The sequence below is a fragment of the Balaenoptera musculus genome, chromosome 15 (genome assembly GCF_009873245.2).
Source record: "Balaenoptera musculus isolate JJ_BM4_2016_0621 chromosome 15, mBalMus1.pri.v3, whole genome shotgun sequence".
NCBI lineage: Eukaryota > Metazoa > Chordata > Mammalia > Artiodactyla > Balaenopteridae > Balaenoptera > Balaenoptera musculus.
Genome location: NC_045799.1, coordinates 10,958,926 through 10,973,160, shown reverse-complemented (window position 1 = coordinate 10,973,160; position 14,235 = coordinate 10,958,926). Strand labels below are relative to the sequence as shown.

Sequence of the window (14,235 nt, the reverse complement as noted above, 5' to 3'; positions counted from 1 at the left end):
CTTCTGTTCCAGAAATACATATTGATATTGAAACCCTGTGGACCCAGCCTCCTCTTGGCAAACAGTGCTTCTGTGTCCTTGGGGAACGGGCCCCTGGACCATCACTGCTCCTGCCCCAGCTGGAGGAGCCTCTGACTGAGCCACAGGTTGGCCCAGGGAAGTGACTGACTTTAGCGGGGATCTAGCACCACCTGGTGGTGCTTGTTGGAATCAGGGGTCTGGTGCGACTGAGTCAGGTCTTCCAGCCCAGTGATGACAGTGACAGAAGACAAAAGCCTGCCCTGGACTTCAGGCCGGTCCTGAAACTGATATCCAGGCTTGACCACGTACCTTCAGCCCCCAGAATGGTTTTGGGGTACTTAACCTTTTCATGTAGTCTTTTCTTTTTTAAGATTTGTTTATTGTTTATTTATTTTGTTTATTTTTGGCTGCATTGGGTCTTAGTTGAGGCGCGCGGGCTTCTCTCTAGTTGTGGCGTGCGGGTTTTCTCTTCTCTAGTTCTGGCGCGCAGGCTCCAGGGCACGTGGGCTCTAGTTGAGGCGTGTGAGCTCAGTAGTTGTGGCGCGCGGGCTTAGTTGCCCCGCAGCATGTCGGATCTTAGTTGCCTCACCAGGGATCGAACCCGCGTCCCCTGCATTGTAAGGTGGATTCTTTACCACTGGACCACCAGGGAAGTCCCCCTTTTCATGTGGTCTTGATTGAATTGATTGCCGTTTTGCTTCCTTACAGTTTGACAAAGATTACTGAGCACCTACTGATGCATGTGAAACCCTGAGATAACTAGACTGGGGCCCCTGGTCTGTGTTCTGGACCATCTTACTGGGAAGGGAGCAGTAGATTGTGCTGGTGGCCCATGGACAGGGATATGATGGAGGTGCACGCTGAGGGGGTCAGCCTTAAAGAGGAGACACCCAGCCTTCCCTGGGTGGTCAAGGAAGGCTGCCAGCAGGGGGTGGCATCGTGCACAAGCTTGAAGGATGAACGGGGGTTAGCCCGAGCCTGAGACTGTGGAGGCAGTGCCCTTGGTGCCTGCATTTTTGGAGGGCAGTTTAAGATTAGTGCACACTTTGACCCCACGTTTGTCTACAACTAGAAACTCAGCCCGCAGGAGTTCTCAAGCAGGTGTGCAGAGATGTACAGGTAGAGGTGTTCGTGGTGGCATTATTTGTAATGGTGAAAAGCTAGAGATGAGCTGATTGTATATCCAGGGACTAGATAAGTCGTGCTTTCTCCCTGTGTTGGATGTTCTGCAGCTATTAAAGAATGGGATCAGGGTGTATTGTTACGGCCGGACATTGGAACGGTCATGCATGAGAAAGCAGGTCACACAGTGTGTGCCCCACCGGGGCCTCTGGCTAAACTGATCATCAAAATCTTCCCCGGGCACTTTGCTAAATGCTGGTTTCCAGGGCCCAGTCCTGACCCATGAACCTACTCCCCAGGGCCTTTCGTGCAACTGGTCCTCATCACAGGAACACCGGGTCTGGTTCTGCGGCTCGAGAGACGCTTGTCCAGCGGGGCCTCCCAGAGCAGGTGCTGAGCGAGTGCGGCTGTGCCCCGCTTCCCAGGGCCTCTGTTGACATTCTCAGGGTGGGCTGGCGTGCTCCCTCTGAGGGCTCGCCGAGGGCCGAGGATGAGAGGGATGAGAGCTGGCACGTTGACTTGGGTCAGATTTGTGTCATGGGTCCTGTTTCTTTATTCATGAAGACAGTGGAGAGAAAGGTGCATTTCACATTCTGTGGGTGAAGGTGGTGAGCAGGGAGGTGTGGATTTGGGAAGCTGAAAGCCAGAGAATTCCAGGAAAAGAATGGAGTTGGACCAAGAACCTATGCGCCTCTGGGCACCAGGGAGGGCGGGGAGGCCATGTGCACACAGGCCTCAGTCCTGCGGCTGGGGCCTCGCCGGGTGGGCGCCGAGAAAGGGGCTTCGTGCAGCCTCCTCCTGTCTCCTGGGCAGGCGGTGTCCCCGGATGGTCCTGCCAGTCACGCAGGAGGCTGCTGGGGCAGCAGGGCTGAGGAGAGGCACGTGGGAGGCGGGACTTCCTGTGGCCAGGGCCGCCTCGATGGACGCAAGGGTGGGAGGGCAACGGCCTGGGAGAGGTGGGGAGGGGAGAGGCAGGGCCTGGCTGCACCCAGGCCCACAGCCTCTGCTGGCCTCTCCCGGGACAGCCCCACGGGGTGGCTCTGGCTCGCCCCCAGCAAGGTAGTCACCTGACTGCACACGGCACACCTGCGAAGTGGGCCTGCTGGCAGGACTCGCTGGGCGTGCGGCGGGGAGGGCACAGGGTCGGCACTGCAGATGTGTGGTGTCCACATGTCAGCAGCAACAAAGGCCTCTGCGTGTCCGCGTCTGTCAGGCCCCGGGGAGGGAGTGGAAGCCTGTGGCTGCACTGTTACCTTCCCTGATCTGAAGGGGAACATTCTGCAAGCGGCCCCAGGGGCTGTACTGCCCCTCAGACCCTTACCCAGCCCCGTCACCGAGGAGTCCGCGGTCTCCGGAACCCCGCCCTGGCCCTGCTGTCGGGCCCTGGGAGGGAGGCGGTGACAGGCGGGCCTCCGGCCAGTGTCGGCATCGGCAGGCTCTGCTTCCACGTGGCTCATTTTTTCCTAGAATTCCTCCGGGAATAATAGCATCCTTGCCATTGTTTTCCCTAGTGAGTAACCTGCCTCTGCCCCCCTCATTCCTCAGCGCGAGTCAAGACACTGAAGTCAGAAGGCGGGTCGTGAGGGCAGGTCCTGCCCAGGGGGAGCCGTCGCCGTCCAAGGAGGAGCAGGACCAGGCGCCGACTCACTGGAAGCCCTTCCTGGTCAACGTGTGCGTGGCCACGGTCCTCACGGCTGGCGCGTACCTCTGCTACAGGGTATGTTTTCACTGACGGACGTGCTGGCCAGACCGCGTGTACAGCAAGCCCTGGCCGCCAGCCCGGCGGTAGCGCTCAGTGCTGCGGGAGCCTCTGAGCCAGCCTCAGAAGAGACAGATCAAAGGTTTGCGAAGTCTGGGACTGTGAAGGGCTAACGAGAGAGAATTGAGGATTGATGCACCGGGGTCTTAAGGAGCCCTGTGGTCCCAAGAATAGAAGAGTCTAATCTCAGGGCCTTAACCTATTCAGGAGTAAGTAGACAAAATGCCAAATATGTCTCTCTCTCTTTTTTTTTTTTTTTTGTTCATTTGTTTTTGAAAAAAAATAATAGAATTACAACACATTGTTGTTTTTAACCTTTATAAAAAGCAGCTTTTTGTTATTTCTGGGGAAAAAAAAAGACGAGGCACTTACGAAACTTTCTTGTACCCTTAGGTGGTGTAACCAGATACACAATTTTTATTTGATTTCCCAGGGAAAGACTCCCACACTTTTGCGAATGTAAAGTCCTTTGGAGGAGAGGGTTTGAGGGTTTCGGACATCATCTTGCTCAGGCGCTTCCTCTGCTGAGCGCGCACTGAGCTGGGACAGTGCCTGCGAGCTTTCCCGTTTTAAGAAGAAAAACAACAAAAGGCCGTCTCTAGAAAACAGAACCCGGCTTCTGCTTTTGCTCAGGGTGTCCCGCTGGTCTCCCACTGTCCACTCCTCCACCGGCCCCCTCTCGTTACAGCCGTCTTGCGCACGTCCTGCCCCCATTGCTCCATCCCCACAAACAGGGTTCCTCAGGGCCCCTGCCTCAGGGTCAGAGGTCACCACAGGGTGGCCACCGGCTTTTCACCCAGCCATTGAGATCCAGAAGGAGCAGTTTCCACTTTGCTTGGAATATAAATGCCATTTCAGTAGAAATCCACACGTTAGAATGTGTCGCCGTTAAAGTTAAGGAGAAGAGCAAGGATTAGCTTCAAAACTCTGGTCGTGGAAATCACCTCACAAGACTTCTTTTTTTTTTTTTTTTTTTTAATGATTTTAAATATTTTACCTCTTTCTAAGCAACCACCTTTGAGTGCATCCGATGGTTTAGCAACGTGCAGACAGCTTTTTCCTCGGGGGTGATCTTGGGAAGGGGGAGCTGTTGTAAAAGATAATAATAATAATAACCAAAACCCCCTTCACGGGGGGCTGGAGTGGCCAGGGTGGCCGAGGTGGTGCAGGAGCCTGCAGCTCTGCAGGGGCGGGGCCGGGCCCGCCTGAAAATGTTTGCTTTCATTCCGGTTCCTGCTTGACAGCCACACATGATCTGACCCACCTCCACCCACGGTCCGCCTCTGCTCGTAGAGCCCTCAGCTGCCTAGCAGGCAGCCGCTAGGCGAGGGCCATCGGACAGCGTAGCCCGCCGTGCCCCGACGGACGCTGGTTCTGCACTAAAGCCCCCCTCTCCAGGCGGTTGGCCTCATCTCCATCCTTCTACTTTTCTCCCCCCCCCGCCTTCCTCTGAATACCAGATCTACAACCCATTTTTTGAGGAGGGCACAGAGGGCGCTGTGCTGGTGATGCAGAGCAAGGCGGCCGGTGCGGGTGGAGGGGCGAGCCTCGCGTGGTGCCCCCTTGGCACGTCCCTGGCAGGCGGCAAGCGACATCCTTCCCGCGGCCCTCCCTGGAGACGGCGTGTAGTGAGCCTCTCCACTCCATATTTATTTTTTAATTCTTTTCTCCTGAAGGCATCCACAGTGCACTAGTATCTTCATAAACCAATAATGTATTAAAGTTTTTTGATGTCAGCCTTGCATCAAGGGCTTTATCAAAAAGTACAATAATAAACCCTCAGGTAGCACTGGGAACGGAGGACTTTGCCGTGAGCCTGCTGCGTCAGACCAGTACTAGGAAGGAGGACAGTTGTAAGCAATCGTGATTTCATTGGGTAACACGAGAAGAGGTTTGCCTATGTTTATAGGACAAAGGGATAATATATAATGAACACTTGGCTATTTAAGACACATGGCATGAGATTACTTTGTCCCGGTTCCTCCCCTCCCCAGTTGTCTGCTCGAACCTCGATCTCAGTCACCGCTCTCCCTGTGTGTATTAGGATGCATGTACGGTCTTCTTGTGTCCCGATCAAATACCACGTGCTTGAAATCCTTAGATCTCTGCTTACTGATGCGCTCCGTGTACAAGTCCAGTCTACCTTTGCATGAGCTGAGCATTACGTGGCTCTGGTTCCTAAGACCGTTGCTGAAATAATCGCCATTCGGCAACGGAGTGATGTTGTCCAGTAACAGATATTTGCCTAATTCCTGGCATGACACTCTGGTGACTTCCTAGTGAGGCCCAGCCTGTCCTGGTCCAGCTGGGCCCCACTGTAACTCAGACATTCCAGGGGTATGGGAAGCCATAGTCACACCTCGCACTCTGGACATTTAGACAAGCAGGGCCCCCGCGACACACACACCTTTGGGATCAGCCTCCACTGTGCCAAGTTCACACTCTTCTTGAGCGGACCGTGATCTGGAACCAAGGCGACTGTTGGAAACCACACTTCTTGAAACAGCCTGGACGACGGTCCCTTCGAGTCAGCCTGCGGCCCTTTAGGTCCGGGGGCCTTGCTGAGAGAGGCGTCTGCCCCTGCCCTTGAACCCTGGGCACTGATGGTGCTCACGACTCTTCCTGCGAGGGGAACTTAAGACCTCCGCATTAAGTGGCTTTTTTAACAAGAAAAAAAAAAAAGGCAGCTATAGCTCACGAGCTGCTCTTTTGCCAGCATTTTCACATTTTGCCTTTCACGTGTTAGAAGCTCGTGCAGAGAAATTCTGTGGTGGGAACATTTGAGGCATCGCCCTGCAGAGCCTTGGTGAGGTGTGGATAAGACTGAGGTGCCAGGCTGTAAGCATTTTTGAGTTGGGCTTGTTTGTCTGTTATTTTAAGTCCTGTATATGTATGTAGTAGTTTGGTGTGTATATATAGTAGCATTTCAAAATGGATATACTGGTTTAACCTCCTATCCTTGGAAAACAGATGGTTCTCCATCTTGTCACACGTATGTTAGAGAAGTAGCGAGCTGCTCTGCTATATGCCTTAAGCCAATATTTACTCATCAGGTCATTATTTTTTACGATGGCCATAGAATAAACCATTTTTACAAAAATAAAAACAAACAAAAAAAGCGAGGTGTTTTGGTATGATACCTTTTCAGGTGTGTGTATACGTGGATGCATGATGGGGGGGCGGGGGGCGCGTCTCAGGGTCTTCTGTGACCTCACAGAACTGTCAAACTGTACAGTTTTCCAACTTGCCATATAAATGATGGGTTTGCATTTTAGTTGCAACAATAAAAATTTTTTTCTAAAGAACATGGCTTTGGGGTGCTTCCCATTTCTTTGCTTATTAGGCCTAAACCAGGCTGGGCAACTCCTGTTTCTTTCCATCCCTGCTGATGTGAAGCAGATGTTGTCAGTCAAGAGGGCTTGTAGTTTTTCCGCATCTGAGGATTACGACGGTGGCCTCCTGGAGTCGTGGGTGCCTCTGGGCGGGGGACACTTTCCCTGCCTGGTGTTTACTCAGCGCCTCAGGCCTCAACCCATTTCAACAACAACAACAAAACTCACCTTTTCAAGTGTTAGGGCCCTTGAATAACTTAATGAATTTATACAGGTTGTTTGAAGAACTGCTCAAACCTCAAGAACGTGTGTCCCTTAGCCGGCTGCCTGTAAGACCCAACGGTGGCCACATCTCAGCACCTCTGCCGAGCCACATTTGATGTGGAACTGACACATCCGTGGAGACTGACACTGAGAGGTAACAGTGAAGTATAAACAATTCGTGTAGTCTTCTTTTCATGTACAAAATTAAACGTAAGTCTCCCCTAAAGTGATTTTTCGACTTCTTGTTCTGAAATAATTTCAGACTTGCACAATGTTGCAGAAATCCTACAAAGAATTCCCTTATATCCTTCAAGGTGTTATGACTGTTTCAAAGCTGGCTGCTGAGTAAACTCTTTACGCTGTGGCCTTTCAGCAAGATGCATGGAACCCAGAAACAAAGTCTGTGGTCATGTGACCACACAACACCCAGCGAGGACAGTGGGGACCTGGGTGGTGGTGTCACACCCACTGTCACCTCAATTGTTTTCAGATACAAAAAAACAAAAAAAATGACATCTAGGCTTTCATGAAGAGGAGGAATGCCACTGTGGAAAAAAATAACTAAATTTGTAACTGAGCAGAAGTCAGATAGGGCCCAAGGCCAGAGAAGGGCCATGCCGCCCGGTGTCTGTAAGGAGAAGGGACTCCGGGAGCCTCAGAGAGCACGTGGAGAGTCCAAGGGGCGGCCCTGCCCCGAGGCTGCCCTCCTCCACCCCTGCATCTATGTCACGTTGGAAAGAGAGCACTGAGGGACAGGAGGGGTGGCTTCTTCCCTCAGGATATTCCAGAAAACAACCACTACCCTCCACTTTTTTCAGGTAGAGTGAAACACCAATAAAAAGTTATTTTAATTGAAATTTCAGAAAACAACATATGGACAAGGCAAATAAATACTGAGTTAAACCGAAAAGCACAAAATACATACAGGAAATGTAAATGAGCATGTTTAAGTTACAGAGCTTTCCAATGCCATTGTTGATAACACATCCAGACCCCAGGGTACCTCTACACTCTTCTTAACTCAGAAACAGCCCAGGACACGTTTGGGTTTTTTTTATAGACTTAAATAGGAAATTAATTTTCTTTCTTTAAACATGATGTTCAGTAAAATCTTTCTTCAAACTAGCTTATGGCTTCTGAAGCAATTTATTTAATAAGCCCTAAGTTGACTTGCTTCAGAAAATGGATTCCATTCTGATGAGTGAGGTCAAAGCAAGTGGCACTCAAGACTTCTCGGCTGATGGCATGTTCTTGTTGCCTTTGTGCTGTTGAACCACAGTGAAAATAAGGCCCGCGGTCAGCAGGCCGCCAGCCGGCTCCCCTGTGGCGTTTGGGCTGCAGCTCGGGCTGAGGGGGCGAACCGTTGAAACCCTGGTTCTGCCCTCCCCACGGTGACAGCCTGCTGCCGTGGAAATGACCCGAGTACTGTCCTCAGCAGGGACGCTCGGTCTGCTCGCCTCCTCGATCCCAGTCTTTAGTGAACCAGAAGTGCTGAGCCAGCTGACCTGCTGATTCCAGGCCTCCGCCTGCCTGGCCTCGGCCCCTTCGTGGCGTGGCTGGCTGGCACTGACCCGGCTCTGCCCCCGGGGAAGGTCAGGCAGATTCTCAAAGCCAAAGGCTGATTGACTGAAGTGCAGCCCCCAAAGTGCCGTTCAGCCCCTTGTTCTGCTCCTGTACAGAAGTCCCACTTGTGCCCTGGGGCTTCGTAACTGGCTCAGAGTCCGGGAGCAGCTCTGGCCAGTTCACGCTTCTGGGAGAGCGCACCGTGTACCTCCACCGAAGCCCTCCCTGTGTCGAAGCCGGGCAGCAGCAAAAACAAAGATGCCAGATTTGGGCTCATTAGCTGAGGCTTTTTAAAATATTGTGATTTCAACGTCTGCCTCCTGGCCAAAGGCTTCGTCTCTTTGTTCTGAGCAAAGTTTGTCCATCTTCTCAAAAGCTAAGCGTCCTTTTTCACCTGAAATATTAAGGTCATCTGTCACTGGGTTGTCTCCCCACCTCACTCGTTTCTACACTGGTGAGCCAAGGTGGCCTTAGTACTTCCAGACGCCTAGGCCTCCGGTGCTGCTGTAAAGGGCAGCGGGCGGGGAGCCTTTGGGACCGGCTCACGTGGACCCAGGGCCTTGTCCCTTTGTCCAAGGCAGAGCCCGCTGAACCTTAATCCTGCCTTGCATCTGGCTTTCATTCCCAAGGACCGTAAACGGCCACCTCAGCCATAAAGGAAACCTGCCTTGGCCAAATGCAGTCAAACAGGTTGCTAACGGTGCCCGTCCCGTGTGCTATTTTGCGTCTTCTGAGAGCTGGCTGTGGCCTCTCTGGCACAACCTTTCTACGGGCCCCAGCAACCCCATTGCACTTCGAAACGCTGGATGCTGTACTTTACCAAATGACAGCGTGGCTTCCCGGGCTGCCGCGCGCACGGCCTCCAGGTCAGACTGGCACAGGCGGGCAATCTGATCAATGCTTTCGATGCCCTGTTTGAGGTTGGGGGAAAGGGGGTCCATTAGGGGGCATTTTAAGGAACAGGTATCCACTTTTATAAACCCTGCAGGACCAGCCCTAGCATGGTCTCTGCGGCTTCAGCCCCTTCCTTCTCTGAAGCCTTCCAGGTTTCTCCTGTGGCCTCAGGTTCATCGAAGTGCCACTGGCAGCATCTCATGTTTTCAATCCTGACACCTTCGGAAAGGCCCATGTTGGAAATGAGAAGACCTGCTTTCCCCTGGACCCTTCTACCCCTCTCCTCCCAACCCTGCCCTCCAGGTCAGACCAGGAGAGGAGGCCTGACCTGGTTCAGGCAAGGCTGACTCCACGTGATCACCTCCAGGGCCAAGGACCAGAGTGCACTTTAGCTCCCCCTAGTGGGCACCCTAACACTCACTGGTTATTTGATTATAACCAGATGGTCCTTGTAGAATTTCCTGTCGGTTCATTCCAGAATGAATTTAGTCTGTATTGGACCATTTTTCATCTAGCAAAATGGCAGTGATTTTTTTTTTAAATAAGGGTTACAAATGAAGATGAGATTGAGGTAAAACGGGCATCCCCTCCTGTCTGCTTTCGGGAGTGTAAATGGGTGTGTTGTATCACGAGTCTCAAAAACATTTATCAATGCATTCTCTGGCCCTGGGATAACACTAAGTCTAGCCTAAGGAAGTAATTCAGAACTCCATATAAATTTTAAAAGCTTTATGTACAGAGAAGCTCAAGAATTAGGATGGATAATTTTTGCATTTCTGTATTTTTACACTTTTTTTCTACAATGAGCTTACTGTGCTCTCAGAACGTTTTTCATTGAGCATATTAAACCATATAATCTGAGAGCTCAAAAGTGAGTCTCTGGGGCCACCTGCTTGTTCACACCGAGCCAGAGCAAACGGGCACTGTTTCCGAGGGGGCTCTGCCATCAGAGCTTCTGCTGCTGGAGCTGGTGGCTGGTCCTCTACAACCAGCTCTTTACGGGGCTTCTTCACTGGCAGTGATTTTCTTTCTTTCGGTCCCAGTGGAATCATTTTGAAATGAACTAACTTCAGCATTAACCACAAGCAGGCTTCTCTCCATCCCCATCAAGGATGGGTTAAACTCACCCTGAGATGTTTTAGCGCCACGCACGCAGCTTCCTGGAGTTTTGCATCGTTCTCGGTCAGGGCGTTGGTGTAGAAGAGCAAAGCCTAGGAAATAAGGTTGCTGTGAATGGGGGCGCTGGTGAGAGCAAGGTCCATGGTGCCCACGGCTCATCCCCCGAATGCTGACAGCATGTGTGCACAGTGTCGAGTTGTAGGCTACGGCATTCAGTTTATCTAAAAACGCTGGTCCCTGGGCTGAGGGTAATGACATAAGAAAACTCTTTTTCTCTAGTACTGTTTACAAAATGCGTTCCGAAACTGCCATCTAGATAAAATGCTGAATCAGAGAAACCCGCTGTCCAGCGGGGACAGCAGAAGAAGTGAATACACAGAGGGAGCCTCGGTGAGGCTGCTGCCTTGGCCAGAAGGAAAAGCATCTCTTCCCTTCCTCACTCTTCTCCACCCACAGTTCTGACCCCGCCCCGTCAGTCACATGACCATGGCCAAGTCGGTTCAGCTGGAAAAGAAAGCTGGCACTTGCTTTGCAAAATTGTTGTAAGGGCTATTAAGCACGGGAGAGGGGCCAGTGGGGATGTGCCTGGCACTTGGGTGAGCCTGAGACCAAGGCCCCAGTATTTCCCTTCTCCCACCACGGGGGCTGGTACCCGAAATCTAGAAGAGTCACAGGTGTTCACGAACCTAAAAGGCAGAGGGGTCCAATCTCTTGGTTTCCAAGTGAACCGAGCACAACGAACCAGCCAGCCACACACATTAGTTGAAAGTAAATGAGGCTGACTGTCAGAAGTCTAAGAAAGAGACATTCTATGTGCAGGTGACATCTCAGAGACCGAATAGATAAGTTGCTTTAGAAACACTGAGCTGAATGAGGTGGTAAGCTCGTGGCGTGCTGTTAACGATCGACCGCCTGGCAACGCCAGCTCCCTCCCCAGGGCTGGCTGGCTGCTGCCAGTGGTGAGGGCATGCGGAAGGCTGTGTTCATGTCTGGAGCATCTCTAAATCAAAACACCGGCAGCAAATGCAGCCCCCAGTCGCTCACTGCTCCCTGTTTTTCCAAGAGGAAGCTTACCTCCCTCCACCTCCCCCCAGCTCACACACCTGCAGCCAGGGGCTGCCGCCTCCCACACCGTACCTTTTCCCGAAAGCTCTTGTTCCTGCCTGCGCTGGCCAAGCGAGCACTGGCCGCCCTGCACACCCGTGGGGTCCCGTCCAGCTGGAGCAGCGCCCAGGCCCTCAACGTCTGGGGCAGGGGCTGGAGCTGGCCCAGCCGCTTCCCCTGCAGCTTCCTGACTGTCTTGGCCTGGCCCATGCACTGCAGCTCCTCGAAGAGTGTTACTAAAAGAGACAGAAAAAAGGCGGCCCACGGTCCCCTCTGATTGCGGCCGGGCTGGACAGCTGTGGCTCGTGCATTAGCCAGGGAGAAGCAAATCCCAGGACGAGCCCGTGTGATCACCAAGGCCCAGTCTGGACTGGTCTCAAAGGGAGCCTCCTGGAGTCTCCAGGAAGGCTTTCTAGCAAGGGATTGAATACACCCTGAAAATGAATAAAACCCCGGTCCATACTTCAGGGCCTCCGGCCAGCCCAGCAATAGCTCTCCTGTCCAGTTCTGACCTCTGCTCTGTGCTTTGTAAAGCCTCCTACCCTGGAAGCTCATTTCTACGTGGGCTGAATGTAGAATCTAATTAAATCTGGTTCTCGAAAGAACAGCTGGAGGGGAAAGACACAGTGATTCTGAAACACTGGCTTCCCAGAGCCGAGCCGAGACAGAGGTCTCCACGATGGATACTCCTCTGTCGTCAGTGTGTTGCTTTGAGGCCACGTGCCCCCCGCCCCAGCCCCTACCTTCCTTGGTGAGCTGAGCGAAGTGCTTCTCCAGGTCGGAGACACTCTGCCTCCGCAGGTAGCTGTGAAACTGGAACCACGTGATGGTCTGTTCTTCAGGGAGCCCGGCTCCGGGCAGCAGCCCGCCGCAGCTGACCACCTGCTCCAGGAGCCTGCGGCACGCTGGCGACACACAGACAAGGCGTGAGGGGAGACCGAGACCCCGCCCCCTTGGCGCCGCTCAGCCGGCCACGGCCGGGTCACTTTAAAGGCTCTCTGATGGCGTGTGGGTGGGTATCCCTCCCTGCGCCCCCTGCGCCTGCGCGGGGCGTGCTCCAGCTGAGGCCCAGAGGCCCGAGTTGGGAGTCTTCCGGTGCATCCATGTGCCCTGGGCCCCACCCGCCCCTCGATCTGAATCACAGAGCCGGGGCCTGGGAATATGCAGGTGGTTAGAACTGCTTAAGGCCCAGAGCCACTGCCTGGAGTATGACTGTCACCCTTCAGTTGTCAACAGAGAAAAATGCTGCAGCTCTGCATTCTGGGAAAGAGTCCAGCCAAGATTCAAGACACTGCTATGGGGCAGGTGAAGTCCTGCCTACCTTCTCATAAAGGTTCCTTCTCAACCCCTCTAAGGTTCTGGTGGAAGCCATGGAATCAGTCCCCAGAAAGGTGCACGAGCCCTCTAACGTTTGCAGCTTCCCGGCTTCACAGACCCCTCCCTCCTCTCCCCAGGAAAAGGAGATGCCTTGTTGTCAAGCTCAGAAAGGCCTCCACTTCATGCCGAGAAGGCGTTCGCAGAGGTGGAGATGGGGCTACAAGGAGGCCTGCCGAGGCGATGCTGAAGGCCCAGAGGATCCACAAAGCGTTTCCGAGGGGGGTGGGGACAGGCAGGGGGCTACCTATTTCCAGTTGTCCCGGGTATTTCCCTCTGACTCTGTGCAGGAACGTCTTCTTGAGCTGGTCCAGCAGCACCGTACCAGGGCAGGACAGGACCGCGCCGGGCTCCGTGCAGCCTCTCCACAGCTTCAGGCACCCCTTCCTCCGCGTGGCCTGCGGGATGACTGAAAGCCCAGGCTCAGAAGCCTGACTGGCGGTGGGGAAGAGCAGGCAGTGAGGAAGCCCGGAGATGTCCTTCCACTAGGCCCTGAGAGGTCGGGGAGGCGAGGGATGGCCTGGCCTAACGCAGAGGCCCTTTCCCACGTCCCAGTGTGACCCGCAGAGACAAGCAGCTTCGGCTGTGAGCACCTCATCTGGGTCACCACCTGCAGCCCTCACGACAACCCTGGGGCTGCTGCTGTCACCAGCCTCTCCTTATGGACAAGGGCAAGTCCCACGGAGGGGGCAGAGGCAGAACTGGGGTCACAGCTACTGTTTGACCGCACACTGTATGCCTTGAATGTGTCCTGGGGCTCCTTCACTGACACCTACCCAGCGGCCTCCCCTATACAGATGGGGAAGCTGAGGCTCAGAGAGGTGAATCGTTTGCCCAGAGTTACACAGCTGACCGAGGCTAGCGGGCCTCCCTTCCCACCCCACAGTGTGTGTCTGATCCCAGCCACTGCCCCGACTCACGTCCTCTGGGCTCCATTTAACTCTGGGTGTTGGGAAGGGAGAGGAGGCCCCCTGGGCTTTCATCCTCATCACTTCCTGCCATGCACACGGGCAGCCCATGGATGGAGGGCAGGTACTTACTCTCTTCAATGGATGTCGCCTTGCTGACCTTCTCAAAATCGAGCACAGAAAGCGTCTCCAGAATCTGTTTTTGCTGTGCAGCTTCTTCCAGAAGGCATTCCTGGACCATCTTCGACAAATTAGGAGAGTCCAGTTTCTGGGAAGCAACCCGTGATGCTCCAGGTTAGCACAGAACATGCCCTCTGAGGTCAACCACCATGACCGTGGCGCCCACCTTCCCCGTGCCCATCCTTTCTTCTATCCCGATGGTAGCTCCCTGACTGTCATCTGGGGATTCCTCCTTTGCCAAAGGGGTAGAGACGATAGGATGCAGGCTGGAGCTGCCAGGAGCCACCTTTGCCACCAGAAGGAGCCAGCCTGCCAGAAAGTGAAGCCAACCAACACAGGAAAGCAGAGCTGAGAGAGGGAAAGACTCAGTCATGATGACGTTTGAAACCCTGGATCCAGCTGGGCCTGAAGCCCACCTCTGGGCCTTTCAATTCTACGAGCCAAAAAATTTCCTTTCGGTTGAGCCAGTTTGGATTGGAGTTCTGGCATCTGCCACTGAAAGAGACACAACCACTGCCTTTGGTTTAGGGCTTGGGCTGTATAAGGACCCCATGACTATTCACCAGCACCACCACCATCACCCCCGCTTTGAACC

The 14,235-nt window shown here is 53.6% G+C and overlaps 2 protein-coding genes across 13 annotated transcripts in view; one reads left to right on the top strand and one right to left on the bottom strand.

Moving 5' to 3' along the window:
* The window catches only part of PTPN1 (protein tyrosine phosphatase non-receptor type 1), a 90,390-nt gene extending 83,734 nt beyond the window's left edge, over positions 1 to 6,656 (top strand). For 5 of the 8 annotated variants that reach the window (XM_036824829.1, XM_036824830.1, XM_036824826.1 and 2 more), the window contains one exon: positions 2,689 to 6,212. In XM_036824829.1, the coding sequence (XP_036680724.1) occupies positions 2,689 to 2,875 (187 nt within the window). In that variant the 3' untranslated portion in view covers positions 2,876 to 6,212. Of the gene's footprint in view, positions 1 to 2,688; positions 6,213 to 6,508 lie in introns of those variants that run through there. The other 3 variants (XR_005016399.1, XM_036824827.1, XM_036824828.1) reach the window with 3 other exon arrangements.
* A 671-nt stretch (positions 6,657 to 7,327) lies between these two features.
* RIPOR3 (RIPOR family member 3) overlaps positions 7,328 to 14,235 on the bottom strand; it is a 72,607-nt gene continuing 65,699 nt past the window's right edge. For all 5 annotated transcript variants that reach the window (XM_036827005.1, XM_036827006.1, XM_036827008.1 and 2 more), the window contains 7 exons: positions 13,593 to 13,728; positions 12,800 to 12,961; positions 11,922 to 12,083; positions 11,212 to 11,414; positions 10,083 to 10,166; positions 8,882 to 8,972; positions 7,328 to 8,455 (listed from right to left, as the gene is read on the bottom strand). In XM_036827005.1, coding sequence (XP_036682900.1) covers positions 8,352 to 8,455; positions 8,882 to 8,972; positions 10,083 to 10,166; positions 11,212 to 11,414; positions 11,922 to 12,083; positions 12,800 to 12,961; positions 13,593 to 13,728 — 942 coding nt within the window. In that variant the 3' untranslated portion in view covers positions 7,328 to 8,351. The remainder of the gene's footprint in view (positions 8,456 to 8,881; positions 8,973 to 10,082; positions 10,167 to 11,211; positions 11,415 to 11,921; positions 12,084 to 12,799; positions 12,962 to 13,592; positions 13,729 to 14,235) is intronic.